Genomic DNA, 16,036 nt, shown 5'->3' on the forward strand with positions numbered 1-16,036 from the left:
GTGGTGGCTGTGGAGTGCAATGCTGCCAGGGCCGGGCCACAGGCCAGTGTGGGTGGGGCAGGGGCACCCAGTGCTTCCCATGGAGCAGAGGCAGCAGGCGGAGAGGGCCTGTGTGAGCCACCACAGCAGGGCTACTAGGGGAGCCCAGGGGCTTGGCAGGAAGAGGCTGAACGGACCCACGGGTACCCATGGGCAAAGAAGGGGTCACGGGGCACCCGGAAGAGTGCATCCCCAGAGCTGGGAGACCACAGGGAGAAGGCCCCGCAAGCCTGAAGATGCCTGCATGGTGCCTGTCCAGCCACCCCATCTCTGACTGTCATGGGACTGGACATGCTCAGAAGGAAGCTAAGGTGGTCTTTACAACACATGGTGGCTGAAGGCTGCTGTTTCACCAAGACTTGAGTGGAAAAGCCCCAGGGCTTGCCTGGTTTTCATCTGGGGCCACAGAAGTTTATCTCCACTGAATAAAGTTGAAGGGGACAGGGAGAGGCAAAACTAAAGGCTGGATTTGATGACATCGGGGGTCATGTCTCTTCACACACCAACTTTACAGGCATCTGTCCCCCCCACCAAATATATATGTGCGTGTGTGTGCAACTGAATCACTTTTCTGTACACCAGAAACTAACACAATATTATCAATTTGTAAATCAGCTAAAAAAAAAAAAAAAAAATGGACCGAGTCCAGACCAGGTCATGTAAGCCATTTATTGGTTTGTTTTAAAAATATGTATCTTATTTATGCACGAAGTTTGGTGAGAAGTGCTTGGGGAGTTCAGACAACGGCTGGCACTTGATGCTTGTCCCCCGCTCCTAGGTCCCCCCCTCCTTCTCCCCTCCTGCTGGTCACTGTGCAGTTCTGGAAAAAAAAAAAGCAATGAGAGACACGCTAAAAGCTAAGGAGTCGGTCTAGCTCGGCCCTGCCCTCGGCCGCACGGTCTGCAGTCAGTGGCCGGCCCCGGCACCTGCCTCAGGCTCCTGGGCTGTCCCCCCCGCACAAAACTCCGGTCTCCCTCTGGTCAGCTGGGCCTGCAGCCCGGCCGGCCTCCCCGCCCATGCAGGGTGCCAGGTGTCACGGAGGGCATATACCTCGCCAAGCCTTGAGAGCACAGCACAGAAAGCTACAAAAATAAGATTTCCACTCGGAGAAGTGGTGCTGGGACTGTTAAAACCACGTCCCAAGCCAGACTTCAAGGGAACAGGAGAGAAGAGAAATCACTGGGGTGGGGGGGTGGCGCAGGGGGTGGGGGTGGCACAGGGGGTGGGGGTGGCGGGCGGCTGGGGCTGCCACCAAGGGAACTCAAGTGACAAGAAGAAACGTTAATACTTGACTCGCCGCTGGCGGTTCCCCCTCAGCTCCCCACGGCCGGTCCCCCCCGACGGCTCGGCGAGGTAGGTTAGGACAGCCAGCTTCTGGCTTCCGGGGCTGCCCCGAGAGGCGGCCTATGAGGTGGCCGCCGGGTGGAGGGCGGCTTTGCTGGAGAGTGGGCTTGGGCAGCCGAGCCCCTGCCTGCACAGCCTCCACCAGCCACCACTGTCACTCTCAGGGTGACAGTTCTCCACATTGAAAGATTTGCATATGCTCAGTAGGATTGTCAGCAGCTGAAGAGGCCCTGTGGCGGGGTGGGGGGTGGGTGTGGGGAGGGTGGTGGTAATTGGACTAGAAAAAAAGTATTTTTCCCTGAAAAGGCCTGTTCATAAGACCCGTGGGCAGCCTGGACCCTGCCCCAGGAGGTCCCGTGTGCAGGTGCCAGCGGGACCCTGGGCTGAGCAGGGGGGCGCTGGTCCAGGGTCACTTGACTCCCTTTCCCAGGAGACCTGCAGTCCATTCCCCTCCTAGGGCCTGGGACTGGGCTGAGTGTCCTGCAGCCCCTTCCGTGCACAGGGCCTGGGCAGCCCTCCCTACTCCAGTGCTGCCACAGCTGGAGGAGCTGGGGTCCACACGGGCACCCCCTCAGCCCTGGGCAGAGGCAGAAAGGTCTGGAGAGAGAGCCTAGGTGATGACAGTGGATTCCATTCTCCACGTGGGCTGGGGGGCACCGTGCTGGGGGCTGTGGAGTGGGTTCTTAACCCCAACCCCACGGGCTCAGCCTTCTCTTCCTGGCCTGTGGGGCAGGGCCAGCCAGGCTGGGCAGCATGGACAAGCTGGGTGGCAGGACATATGTGCCTCCCTCACTCAGGCCCTTCCCTTAATACTCTAACAGAGGCCAAGCTCTACAGGGAGGAAAGGCAATGTCAGTGCCGAGGACAAGCCCTGGGAGCCGGGCCACTCTCTTCTGGAAGCTTGTTGTATTTATAGGACTGACTCCAGGGTGGCCTGCATAAACCTACAGGGGGGAAATGGGGCAATGAGTGAGCCTTGGCTGACGAATCCCACCTGTGGGGGGCCGGGAGGAAAGGCCGGTCACCTCGCTCGCCTCAGGGAGCCCAGGCCACATGTGGCTTGTATCTGGCCTCTGTGAGTGTGAGAGTGTGCGCACGTGTGTATGGGAAGGGGTTCAGCCCTCCTGGCACCTCAGCCCAAGCGGCGGGGGACCCCCTTCCTGCCCTTAGGCAGTGAAGGCCCGTGGGACCCACACCGGATCTCACTTTTGCATTGACAGCAGAGCCCCAGCAGCTCTACAGACACTCTTGTTCAGAGTTAGGAAGAGGCAGTGTGAATTGCTGCCGATCCATCCATGAAAAAAAAATGTTAGTTCTTTGCTCAAGTAAAAAAATATCAAATATAATAAATTTATGAAAGCCCATTCACAACATACACAGTCTCGGTTTCGCATTTTGTCTCAGCAGCTGGGATGGAGGTGGTGGTCAGAGCCCCAGGGTGTTGCCTGACCAGACCCGGCCCCCAGAACTGGTAACCCGTAGGGCCTCCAGGGACAGGCCACCCCAAATGGACAGCTCGGCCAAGTGCTTCCAGCCATCAGCGCGGTGCACAGGACTCTCCCTGGTTGGTCCACTGGGCGAGGCTCCTCTCTCACTCCCGAAGCCCAAAGCAAAGGTCGGACGGCCCAGCAGCTGCTGGTCTGGGGCTGCCTTTGGGTTTGCCACGATGCTGTGCACGGGCCCCCCCCTTCCCTGGGCTGCGCTCACACGACTGACTCGCGGTCCCTGTCGGGGGTTGGGGGGAAGTCGGCGAGATCCTCGCTTGGGCTGTAGTCAGATGCCCGCACCTGGGGGTTATCGCTGGTGGCCCTGGTGACACTGTCGTAGGAGGGTGGGAAGGATGTGGAGGAGATGGAGGAGCTGGAGGGCGGGCCAAGGCGGCGGGAGTAGTTTTCGTTCATCATGTAGGCAATGAGGCCCTCCTGCTCGGGGGCATCCTCCTCGGAGAGGCCGCTGCTGCCCGCCTGCTGGCGGTAGAGGAAGGAGGCGTGCTTGACCGAGCGCTGCAGCAGGTGCCGGCGGAAGGCCCGCTGGATGATCGTGGCCGACACCTCCTCATGCTTGCGCCGAAGTGTGGTGGTGATGGGCTCGTAAGAGATCTTGGACGGGTTGGCCGCCATGAACTTCTCCTCCATCTGGATCTTCAGGGCGTCCATCTCCCCAGATTCGCCCAGGACCCTCTTGGTGAAGGCAAAGAGGATGTCCATGCAGTGGATGCGGTCCCCGCTCACCATGGGCAGGTCCATATTGATGAGGCTTATCTGGTTGGGCTTGGGGATCCGGAGCGGCTCCGACAGGGCGTCGGCGAAGTCGGACAGGGCCGAATACTCGATGAACTGGGTAGCCTCCGGGTCGAACTTCTCCCAGATCTCGTAGAACATGTCGAAGTCGTCCTCACTCAGGGGCTCCGTGCTCTCCTCCGTGGCCACGCTGAAGTTCTCCAGGATGATGGCGATGTACATGTTGACCACGATGAGGAACGAGATGATGATGTAGGTGGTGAAGAAGAGGATGCCCACTGCGGGGCTCCCGCAGTTGCCCCGGGAGCCGTTGCTGTTGGGCAGGTTGGGGTCGCAGTAGGGGGGCCCCGTGTTGAGGATGGGGCTGAGGAGCCCGTCCCAGCCCGCCGACGTGGTGATCTGGAAGAGGCACAGCATGCTGTTGGCGAAGGTCTGGAAGTTGAACATGTCATCAATGCCGGCCTCCCACTTGACGTAGGCGAAGTTGGCCATGCCGAAGATGGAGTAGATGAACATGACGAGGAAGAGCAGCAGCCCGATGTTGAAGAGGGCGGGCAGGGACATCATGAGGGCGAAGAGCAGCGTGCGGATGCCCTTGGCCCCGCGGATCAGCCTGAGGATGCGGCCGATGCGGGCCAGGCGGATGACCCGGAAGAGTGTCGGGGAGAAGAAGTACTTCTGGATGATGTCTGAGAGCACAGTGCCTGTGGGAAGCAATGGAGACTGTGGCCACCGGCGGCATCACTGTCCTCCCTCCAGCCCAGCCTCGCTGGGAGGGGTCTCCACACAGCAAGGAGCCTGGGAGTGGAGGCCTGGGTCACCTGGGGCCTGTAAGGGCCCTGCCTCCACTCACCTGAGTCTCCATTTCTCCATAGATGGTCCAGAAAAGGACCCACAGTTCCTGCATCCTTTGCAAAGTGCCTTCTCAGCCCTCTGCTCCTTAGTCTCCTGAGCCTACCTGCATAATAGAGGCATACTAGGCCCATTATCCAGATTGTGGTTCGGGAGCCTCAGCGGACTTGCTCAGCATCCCTGGTGGCCTAGCTTGGACCGGAACTCTAGAACTTTTAGCTCCTTGCTGCTCAGAGTGTGGTCTGAGGACCAACAGCCCTGGGATTTCCTGGGCACTTATCAGAAACGCAGACTCTCAGCTCCGCCCCGGACCCCCTGTGTTTTAACAAGTCCAGGTGGTTCGTGTGCACACTGAAACACAAGAGGCACCGGCTGGGCAGTTGGTGCAATCCTCACACCTCACCTGTCACAACTCAGCCTCTCCGAGGGCCTTCCTGTGACCTTCCCACCCCTGCTAGCTGCCAGGCCTGCCCACCCCGTCTCTACTGACTACTCTGGGTTTGGAGTTTCAAGGAGCATGGATGTAAGTTATAGAAAAAAGAATGGAATATACTTGCCTCGTATTGGCCCAAGTGAACTTTCCAGACTTCTCATATATTAGGTTGGTGCAAAAGAAATTGTGGTTTTTGTACTGTTGAAATTTGCTGTTTGATATTGGAATGCTGCTGCTGCTGCTGCTAAGTCGCTTCAGTTGTGTCCGACTCTGTGCGACCCCATAGACGGCAGCCCAACAGGCTCCTCCATCCCTGGGATTCTCTAGGCAAGAACACTGGAGTGGGTTGCCATTTCCTTCTCCAATGCATGAAAGTGAAAACTGAAAGTGAAGTCGCTCAGTCATGTCCGACTCTTCGCGACCCCATGGACTGCAGCCCACCAGGCTCCTCCATCCATGGGATTTTCCAGGCAAGAGTACTGGAGTGGGTTACCATTGCCTTCTCTGTGATATTGGAATACATTTTAAATAAATGTGGCTAGGTTCTACATCACCTTAATGTGCATTTCTTGCTTGATTTATTTATTTTTTTGCTAATGACTTATTACTTGCTGTTTATTTTATATTTATTTTAGACTATGGAGATGATGTTAGACAAAAAATAAGTTTGAGCAATTTTCTTTTTTGAGTTCAAAAAGGGTTGTAAAACAACACAGATAACTTGCAACATCAACAACACATTTGGCCCAGGAGCTGCTAACAAATGTACAGTGCAGTGGTGGTTCAAGAAGTTTTGCAAAGGACACGATAGCCCTGAAGATGAGGAGCACAGTGGCTGGCTATTGGAAGTTGACAGCAACCAACTGAGAGGATCATTGAAGCTGATCCTGTTACATGAGAAGTTGCCAAAATTCAACATTGACCATTCTACAGTCTTTCAGCATTTGAAGCAAACTGAAAAGGTGAAAAAGCTCAATAAGTGGGTACTGTTTAAGCTGACCACAAATCAAAAAAATCATTCTTTTGAAATGTCATTTTCTCTTATTCTATGCAACAACAACGAACCATTTCTCAATTGGATTGTGATGTGCGATGAAAACTGGATTATATATCACAACCAGTGATGACCAGCTCAGTGGCTGGACCAAGAAGAAACTCCAAAGCACTCCTCAAAGCCAAACTTATACCAAAAAAGGTCATGGTCACTGTTTGGAGGTCTGCTGCCTATCTGATCCACTACAGCTTTCGGAATCCCTGAGAAACCATTACATATGAGAAGTATGCTCAGCAAATCGATGAGATGCGCTGAAAACTGCAACACCTACAGCCAGCATTGGTCAACAGAAAGGGCCCAATTCTTCTCCATGACAGTGCTCGGCCACACACTGAACAACCAACACTTCAAAAGTTGAACGTTTGGGCTATGAAGTTTTGCCTCATCCGCCATATTCACCTGACCTCTAGCCAACCCACTATCACTTCTTCAAGCATCTCAACAACTTTTTGCAGGGAAAATGCTTCCACAACCAGCAGGAGGCAGAAAATGCTTTCCAAGATTTCATCGAATCCCAAGGCATGGATTTTTGTGCTACAGGAATAAACACTTATTTCTCATTGGCAAAAATGTGTTGATTGTAATGGCTCCTATTTTGATGAATAAAGATGTGTTTGAGCCTAGTTATAATGGTTTAGAATTCACAGTCCAAAACCGCAATTACTTTTGTACCAACCTAATAATAATGTCACTCACGAACATGTGTCAAGTGTTCACTGTCAATAAAGCAGTGGACTGAGCAATTCACACCATCCATTTACCCCTTCCAGTTACCCTAGGAGGTAAGCTGATACTATCATTGTCATTTTCCAGAAGAGGAAACTGAGAGGTGAGGTAACTTATCCAAGTTACCACCTAGTCAGTGAGAAGCGGGGATTTGACTCAGACACTCTGGCTCCAAGCTGAGCTGTTAACCATGCCTCTCTGGTACACAAGCTCTGGGACCAGTAGTTCCTGAATATAGTCTACACTTCCTGGAATCTTTGAGACTGTCCCTCAGGGCTCCGTTCCAGCTTCTGACACTTGCTTTAGAGAATAGCTCCTCTCTAGTCCCACCAGGCATGGTCTCACCCTCATTCCTGCCTGGGACCTCCTGGAGCATTTCCTGACCCCACTTCTAGCTTCTAAGCATCTGCGCATCACTACAGCCACAGCAGCCCCTCTCTTGGCCCCTGCCTTTCCCTCTGAGGCACTGAAGAGGCTATACATGGCAGAAAGATGAAAGGCAGTTATCCCATGGCAGAGGTCTGTGGGGGCAGGGTCCAGATTGGGCTCTGAACACAAGTGACAAAAGAAAGTATTGATAAATTGGACTTAAAGTTAAAACCTCTGTGCTTCAAGAGGTGACAACCAAGGAAGTGAAAAGACAACCTAGGGAGAAAACATCTGCAAATTGTGTATCTGATAAGGGACTGGCCTCTGGAATATATAAAGAATTCTTACAACTCAATAAAAACACAAACAAGTCAATTAAAAAATTGAGCAAAGGACTGGAACAGACAGTCCTCCAAGACATTTCTCCTGTTATATACCAAGATATACCAAGGAAAATGACCAATAAACATGTGAAAAGATGTTCATTATCATTAGTCATCAGGGAAATGCAAACCAAAACCTCAATGAGATGTCACTCCATACCAATTAGCAAGGCTGTAATTAAAAAATACAGACAGGAACAAGTGTTGGTGAGGATATGGAGTAACTGGAATCCTCCTACATTGAATTTGGGATTGTTAACGTGGTGCAGTCACTTTGGAAAATAGTTTGGCAGTCCCTCAAAATTTTAGATTAGTGGCTGCCAGGGGGTGGCTGGCTGTGACTGTGAAAGTTGCTCAGTCATGTCCAGCTCTTTGTGACCCCATGGACTATATGGTCCATGGAATTCTCCAGGCCAGAATACTGGAGTGGGTAGCCTTTCCATACTCCAGGGGATCTTCCCAACCCAGGGATCAAACCCAGGTCTCCCACATTGCAGGCAGATTCTTTACCAGCCGAGCCACAAGGGAAGTCCAAGAATACTGGAGTGGGTAGCCTATCCCTTCTCTAGTGGATCTACCCAACCCAGAATTGAACCGGGGTCTCCTGCATTGCAGGCGGATTCTTTACCAACTGAGCTGTCAGTGGGTAGGGAGAGGGAAATCGGTGAGCTCAGTGTGTACAGAATCTCTTTTGGGGGTAAGGAAAATATTCTAAAATTAGAGCATAATGATGGTTGCACAGGCACGTGAATATACTTAAAAGTACTGAATTGTACACTTGAAAGGGTGGGTTTTGTGTTATGTAAAGTATATCTTAATAAAACTGTTCTTTAAAGAAGGAATTTGGGCTCAGAGGTCAAACAGATATGGGCGTGTGCTCTGTTCTCAATGTTTCTGCCTCCCCCTACATTCGTATGTTGAAATCCCTCCTCTCAAAGATGATGGTATTGGGAGCTGGGGCCTTGGAAGGGGCTTAATTTCATGAGGGTGGAGCCCGAATGAATGGGCTTAGCGCCCTTACAGAAGAGGCTCAGGGAGCTGGACACAGCAAGAAGGTGCCGGTTATGAACTAGGAAAAGGACCCTCAGCAGAAAACCTGATCATGCTGGTGTTTCCCTCTTGGACTTCCAGCATCCAGATCTGTGAGAAGTAGATTTCTGTTGTTTATGAGTTACCCAGTCTGCTATTTCTGTTGTATCAGCCTGAGTAGACTATGTGTGATTCCTATCTCTGCTTCTCCCCAGTTGAATGCTTTCCCTGCCTTGGTGCTGACTTTATATGGTGAATTGCATGAGGGAAGTGATGTCTGAAGAAGCCTGGCACACACCAGGGTGGCCAGATGGCAATTCTCAACTCCAGAATGTCCATCTGCAGGGTTAACTTCTATTTTAGAGGGCCACCTGCCTCCTAACTCTGGAGACTTCCCTGGGCTTGAAGGCTTTCCCTTGGGAAGGCAGGGAACCCCCACAGGCCCCATTCCCTCTCCTAGACTCATCATCCTTGAAGCTCTCCAAACAGAGAGCTGTGTTCCAGGGTCTCAGGGAGGGTGGGACCAGGTGGGGGTGTTGGGTCCTCTACCAAGCTGGCCCCTTGGCCTGAGTGGCCTTCCCAGATGTGTGTGTGTGATTGTGGGGCTGGGGGTAGGCAGGGCTGTAGGGAGCAAAGAATGCAGGAAGCTGGTGTACTTGGCATTGAGTACAGATCAGGGGCTGGAGGAGAGGGAGATGCCTGGCCTGGGGAGGCCTTCTCTGCCCAGCTGACTTGCATACCCACCCACGATGGAGAGGATGACCACCACGAAGTCAAAGATGTTCCAGCTGTTGGTGAAGTAATAGTGGCGCAGGGCAACCATCTTGAAGATACACTCGGCTGTGAAGATGCCTACGAACAGCAGGTTGATCTTGGCCAAGATGTTGACCTTCTCAGGGCTCTGGTCGTCGGTCTCCACCATCATGGTCACCATGTTTAAGCAGATGAGAAACATGATGGTGACGTCGAAGGCCTGCTTGGTCACAATATCGAATATGAAGCCCTGGTACTTGTTCTGAAAGGAAGGGCAAAGAAGGGCTCAGCAGGGGCCTCAGACAGGCTAGCAGGCCTCCTCGGCTGCCTCTCAGCCCAGACCACTCACCCTCCTACTCCACCCTCTGAGGCAGGGGCGTCCAATGCCCACAGACTGTCACGGGGAGAGGAAAAAGGCGGGATGCTGGACAGTCTGGCTCCCTGCTGAAAGCCCCCTGGGCTTCCAGGCCCAGCCCCGGGCTCCTTGTCCCAGACACCATCTCTCATGGTGCTTCAGGAAGGGACTTCTCTTACCCCAGGTTTCCTCAGCCTATTGTTCATCAAGCTTCTCTTTCTGTTCCCACTGTCTGAAGGCTCAAGGTCAGATCTAAAGTTCAGCTCTAGAAACTGTCTCAGCCCTCAGATTAACAAAATTTCTCCATTCTTTCTATGGAATTTGTTTTATTTATTCCATTGACTGTATGTATGTGTGCCTTGAATTGTAAGATTATTTTGGGCAAAGTGTTAGTCGCTCAATCATGTCTGATTCTTTGCAACCTCATGAACTGTAGCCCGCCAGGCTCCTCTGTCCATGGGATTCTCCAGGCAAGACTACTGGAGTGGGTTGCCATGCTCTCCTCCAGGAGATATTCCCAACTCAGGGGTTGAACCCCGGTCTCCCGCAATGCAGGCGGATTCTTTACCATCTGATCCACCAGGGGAGCCCCATTTTGGGGAAGACAGATGATTATAAGTAATTGAAAACACACACACACACTCCTAACCTAGACTAGAGCATGGAGATCAGGAAAGAGTCATATGACATGGATGAATTGAATGCAAAATCTGGGGCTGCCACTTACAAGCTAATGATTTAGGTACCATCACCTGCATAACCTAGGCTTCCCTGGTGGCTCAGCTGGTAAAGAATCTGCCTGCAATGCAGGAGACCTGGGTTTGATCCCTGGGTCAGGAAGATCCCCTGGAGAAAGAAATGGCAACCCACTCCAGTATTCTTGCCTGGAGAATCCCATGGACAGAGGAGCCTGGTGGGCTACAGTCTGTGGAGTCGCAAAGAGTCGGACATGACTGAGTGACTAACACTTTCACCTGAGTTACCTAAGTATTGCCCCCATCCTGCTCCAGTACACACACACACACACACACACATACACACACAGGGTTGGCCTGATTTGGCCAAGGGAGTCAGCCTAGCAGAGAACCCAGCACCAACCCCCCCAGGCCCCACCCACCTGGGGACTCTACGACTCAGGGAGTTACAAGGATGAGGTTACACCAGGGACTGCCCAGACCTCCCTGGGGAAAGCCTGCCGTGCTGTATGGGAGGAGGGGCCTCACTCAGAAGTTCCTGTGGGAGGGGATCATCTCCAGGCTCCCACAGCTGTCTCATGCCTTTCCCTCTACCTCCATGAGACTGAGGCCCCTGTGTGTGGTCGGAGGTCCCTCCTTTCCTGGACAGGCCAAGGGCCCCAGGCTGTACCAAAAGACTGTGAAGAGGTCCTGATAGCTGGTCTTGTGGTGTGGGGGCTTTCCAGGGCCCCCTTTGGGCAGATCTTCCCCACTCCCACCGAATTGAGAACCTGACTCACCAGGGGCCTTGGGATGGGCTTCTGGGGCTTCTTGGAGCCCAGCTTCTTCATGGCATTGTAGTACTTCTTCTGCTCCTCTGTCATGAAGATGTCCTGGCCCCCTAAGTGCAGAGAGACAGGCACCAGCCTCATTTGAGGGTTCTCAGGGATATAGCCTCCTTGGTGAGGGTGCCAGGGTGGCCATCCTCCTCACTTCCTCTCCTGGGGGAGAAAAGTATGCCTTATCCTACATCAGAGATTCCCCCTCAACCACCACCCCAGACCTGCTTCTCCAGGGCCCCTTTCCCCATTCACCTTGAACTCTGACTTTGGGACTTGCAAATGCAGCCCCAACCTCCATCCTCTCCCCTGTCCAGCTCAGCCATCCTGGAAGTTCCCTCTGCCCACTTGGCTTGCCTGCCACCCGATCGTAGCTTCTATGATGCAACTCTGGGAAGACCCAGGCCTCTGTGCAGTGGTTCCCCACCCCCACCCCCATCATCCCTGATCATGGGCCAGGTGAATAGTCCCAACTCTCACCCCAGCATCTCTCAGGAGCCTCATCTCTCAGACTAGGGCAGGCATGGGGCCCCTTGTTACACACTTACAGGCCTAAGCAGGCCACGTCATGGATACACCCCTCTCCCACCCCATCCCAATGGGAGCTTAGTCCCCAATAGGAAGGAGGAATGGGGCAAGGAGCCAGAGAGGCTCCCAGGTGCCTGGCGCCCAGTCCTGCCCTGCAGCCTGGGGAGCCCGTGCTGTACGTATCTTTTTCTTCTGTTGGTTGAAGTTGTCAATGATGACACCGATGAACAGGTTCAGGGTGAAGAAAGACCCAAAGATGATGAAGATGACAAAATAGATATACATGTAGAGGTTGTATTCCCACTGGGGCTGCTCCTCGTACTAGAGGGGAGAAAGCAGACAGGAGGTCAGGCAGGCAGGAACAGGGGATGGGCTGGCTGGGTGTGTCAGAGGAAGGTCACCACACGGGGTGTGTGTCTGCGTGTGTGTGTGTGTGTGTGAGGGGTGGGTGGTGGCAGGTGAGGAGGGCAGGCATGCTGGGCTCAGAGCTGGCACTGTGTCCCTGTGTGGCTCCTGCCCCTGGGCCACTGGGATGTTTGAGTATATGGGGGCATCTCTCAGCCTTCAGCTGTCAGTGTGATATGGTGGCTGGTGTATGAATGTGGGGCAGGGACAGGACCAAAGGGAAACTTGATTTGTGTCTCTGCTACTCCCACTCCATCCTCCAGGGGTAGGATTTTGGTTCAACTAAATTACAGTGAATGCAATTCACAAGCTATCTGAGAATCTGGGGAGTCCTTGGGAGACCATACAACCATGTCCCAGGGGCAGCCAAGGGCATTCCAGAGAGGCTCAACTCTGGGCTGACACAAGAGACCTGGCCCGTATGGGATGCAGACCCTGTTTCCGTGGTGGCTAAGCAGCTGGGAATCTTGGGTGCTCGGAACCTTGACTGATTCAAGGAGAGAGATCAGCATGACAACCTACCCCTCTAGAGTCTACAGCTGCATACATGATGTCCATCCAGCCTTTAAATGTTGCCTGGAAGGAAGAGACAAGAGTAAGGAAATAATTTAATTCTGCATCTATGAAGCTACTTCGGGCTCCTATCTGGACAGATGGGACCAGGAAGTAACCTCCCACTAGAAGCAGGCAGCCTGCTCTACCCTTTCAGCAGTGTCCAAATGGCTGGGCAGTCGGGGAAAGGCCTTCTTGTTCAGGGCTGAGGGGGAGGGGAGGCCAGCCAAGCAGACACTCCAGGAAGGTCATCTGTGGGGGAATAAGCATTTTGATGTTGGCCCAGAGATACCCTTCAGATCTGCATTCATTTCAGATTCTAAAATGACACAGAGGCCGACAGGGGGTGTCAGGAACAGAGGGGGGCGCGAGGGCTCTCTGCTCTGGTTTCGGGTGGACCTCACTGCTGACCTGGTCCTCTCTGTCATCAGCCTTGGGGCTTCGCCACAGCTTTCCGAGGGCATCCCTCAAGAATCCTAATGCTCCCTCATACTTAAGGGGGTCCTTTGCTAGTGGTGTGTTGGCAAGTGACTAACAACAAATGGCTTTCCAGAAGGAAAAAAAAAAGCCCTGATTAGGCTTCCCTGGTGGCTCAGTGGTGAAGAATTAGCCTCCCAATGCGGGAGACATGGGTCCGATCCCTGACCCAGGAAGATCCCATATGCGGAGGAGCAACTAGGCCTGTTTGCTGCAGCTATTGAACCTGTGCTCTGGAGCCCAGGAGCCACAACTACGGAAGCCCGTGAACTCTAGAGGCTGTGCTCCGCAACAAGAGAAGCCAATGAGAAGCCCACGCACGGCAACTAGAGAGTAGCTCCCTGTGCAGCAATGAAGACCCCGCACAGCCAAAAACAAATACCATAAAATTATACATACAAAAAGCCCTGCCTGTTGTGTTTGCCAATTTCTCCATGTAAACACTCCCATCATGGCCAACCTCAAGTTGCCAACGTGTCATTAATGAACTCAGTGCTGAGAAGAGATGCGCAGGACCACAGCATTGTAGTGTTTCCATGGTATGACTATAATAGGCGTGAGTAACCTCAAGAGCATAGATGATAATAAGCGGTAATGGTAAGTTTTTATTTTGTTTCAATATCGTTGAGTTAATTACAAGTTTATAAATCTAATTTTTAATAATGGCTCACAAAATATCGGAAAATATAACAACCGGCTCTTGCGAGTCCACACTCGCTGGTTCTGGCATGGCAGGAAAGAGGAGGCCGAACAGGACAGGGTCCTGGAGCCGGTTGCATGGACGGCCCCAGTCTGGGCTGCTATGATGATTCAGAGCTGAGAGACATGCTTGGTGGTGAGACTGACTACCTAGTGGATCTCATTTGTGTCCTCAGCATAATCCTATTGTGTCCTGAGCCTCTTTTCAGGGTGTAAGCTGGTCTACACAGATTTCCCACATCTGAGAGTTTTTATGAGTCAAGGAGGGTGGATGGGGAAACCAAGGCAGCCACAGAGAAGGCAACGGCTTCAGCTTCCTGTGCCATGGGGCCTCACCTGCACAGAGAGGCCTGGAGATGCTGTGGGACCTGCTGGGGACCACCCAAGGTTACGAGGTGCCCATGACCAAATTCTTTCTAGCCACTGTGTAGTTGTGTCTGCAACGGCAGGCAGCTCTCAGACTACAGCGGGGGGCTTTCCTTCCAAGTGTTGACATTCAGAAGGGAAGGCTCTCTGGGTTCGGCTCTAATCTTGTTCCCCATGAAGTATTTCAGGGACTCTGGAGAAAGCTACTCCTGGGATTTAAGAGGTGGGTGGGGGTGCTTCCCTGGTGGCTCAGCAGTAAAGAACCCACCTGCCAATGCAGAAAATGTGCAGGAGGCTAAGATTTGATCCCTGGGTCAAGAAGATTCCCTGATGAAGGAAATGGCAACCTACTCCAGTAATCTTGCTTAGGAAATCCCATAGACAGAGGAGCCTGGTGGGCTACAGTCCATGGGGTCACAAAGAGTTGGACACAACTGAGCAATTAAACAACAAAAACAACAACAGAGGTGTGAGGGGATGTGCTGAGTTTCCCTCTGCTCAGCACTAGAGACAGGTGTCTGGGCTTCGCATTGGGACAGCAAGCTGCAGCTTTATGTGCTACAGTTCTGTTTGCATTTCTGCTGTCAAGGCTATTTGTATGCTGTGCATTATAGTCACTGAAGCCATTGTCCTCACAAATCAATAGAAACTTTGGTAGGGCCGTGAGTGTTTGAACATCTTGCACATTAGAGATGAAAGTAGATATATTCTTTTAAACAATGCAGGAGGAATCACTACCTTGTATAACAGAGGGGTGGCCAGAGTCACAATTTTGCTAACAGTTCAGTCCCTGGGTGTCTATGGTCACTCAATTGCAACCTGTGCTATCGCAGTGCCAAACTGACAGTGTGAGGAGTCAACCTGACTGCTGGCTGAAGAGCTGGGTAAAATGCCACAGCACTGGAGTCCCACGCCATATTTGGAAAGTGTAGCATCTTCCTTAGAAAGGAACATCTGGCGCCTTCCCAGAAAGACAAGAAGTCTCTGGAGAATCCTGAGCCTCCTTGGGGCAACACAACCCTATTATGAGGATCCAGAGTGGCTCCACTGTCCCCCTCCTGCCCACAGCACAGGGGAAGGTGCCTGTTGCTGGACAACCAGTGAGAGGAAGGCAGTCCCCCCACCCGCCCACCACAGGACTCACCACTTGCAGAAGGGCCAGGTACCCGGCCCCCACGTTGTCAAAGTTGACTTTCACTTTGGTCCAGTACAATTCGCCAGTCACGTTGAAAGACTCACAGTCGCTCTTGTTGTTCACGATGGTATAGTTCAAGGGCAGGTCTCCCTCAGTCTGGTTGATGCACCTCCCAAACTTCCCCGCAAAGAGGTTCACGCCCATGATGCTGAAGATGAGCCAGAAGATGAGGCAGACGAGGAGGACGTTCATGATGGATGGGATGGCGCCCACCAGGGCGTTGACCACAACCTCAAGTGGGCAGAGAACAGACTCAGTTTCTGGGGGTGCTCAGAATGCACACCCTTTGCAAGACGCCTCCCCCCTAAAACCTACTGAACCCCCTGGGTATACGTCCCTGTGGGGGTAGGGGTGGGGAACATTTCCTGTCACCAAGGAAGGACAACCCATGGCTGGAAGCTCTGGGGGGCAGTGAGAGAAAACACATACGCCTCCTGCTCTGCATCCCACACTCTGACACAGCTCAGAGCCTCTGTCTTATCCTTCATAGCCCTGCCCGGAATCCATGACCTTCAAACTTAACTTTCAACACGGTCTCTGCTAGATAGTACGCCAGGAATCTGATGGGGAAGAAAGGGTCTCTGGAGACACAGTCTCTGAGCTGAGTTTCTGGTTTATTTTGGGGCTGCTGCTCCTGAGATGGATGGGTGTTCTCCCACAAAGTGTGCCCGGGGGATCTCTGGGTGGTACGTGTGGAGGGTGCTCTGACGGCCCTCTCATGCTG

At 52.8% G+C, this 16,036-nt stretch overlaps 1 protein-coding gene across 5 annotated transcripts in view; it reads right to left on the bottom strand.

Moving 5' to 3' along the window:
* Positions 1 to 693: 693 nt before the first annotated feature.
* SCN5A (sodium voltage-gated channel alpha subunit 5) overlaps positions 694 to 16,036 on the bottom strand; it is a 129,514-nt gene continuing 114,171 nt past the window's right edge. For 3 of the 5 annotated variants that reach the window (XM_081527399.1, XM_081527400.1, XM_081527401.1), the window contains 6 exons: positions 15,262 to 15,543; positions 12,546 to 12,599; positions 11,798 to 11,939; positions 11,052 to 11,152; positions 9,214 to 9,484; positions 2,705 to 4,327 (listed from right to left, as the gene is read on the bottom strand). In XM_081527399.1, the coding sequence (XP_081383525.1) occupies positions 3,087 to 4,327; positions 9,214 to 9,484; positions 11,052 to 11,152; positions 11,798 to 11,939; positions 12,546 to 12,599; positions 15,262 to 15,543 (2,091 nt within the window). In that variant the 3' untranslated portion in view covers positions 2,705 to 3,086. Of the gene's footprint in view, positions 860 to 2,704; positions 4,328 to 5,032; positions 5,265 to 9,213; positions 9,485 to 11,051; positions 11,153 to 11,797; positions 11,940 to 12,545; positions 12,600 to 15,261; positions 15,544 to 16,036 lie in introns of those variants that run through there. The other 2 variants (XM_081527402.1, XM_081527403.1) reach the window with 2 other exon arrangements.

This window comes from Giraffa tippelskirchi, chromosome 9 (genome assembly GCF_054371585.1).
Source record: "Giraffa tippelskirchi isolate mGirTip1 chromosome 9, T2T-mGirTip1v1.2.pri, whole genome shotgun sequence".
Lineage (NCBI taxonomy): Eukaryota > Metazoa > Chordata > Mammalia > Artiodactyla > Giraffidae > Giraffa > Giraffa tippelskirchi.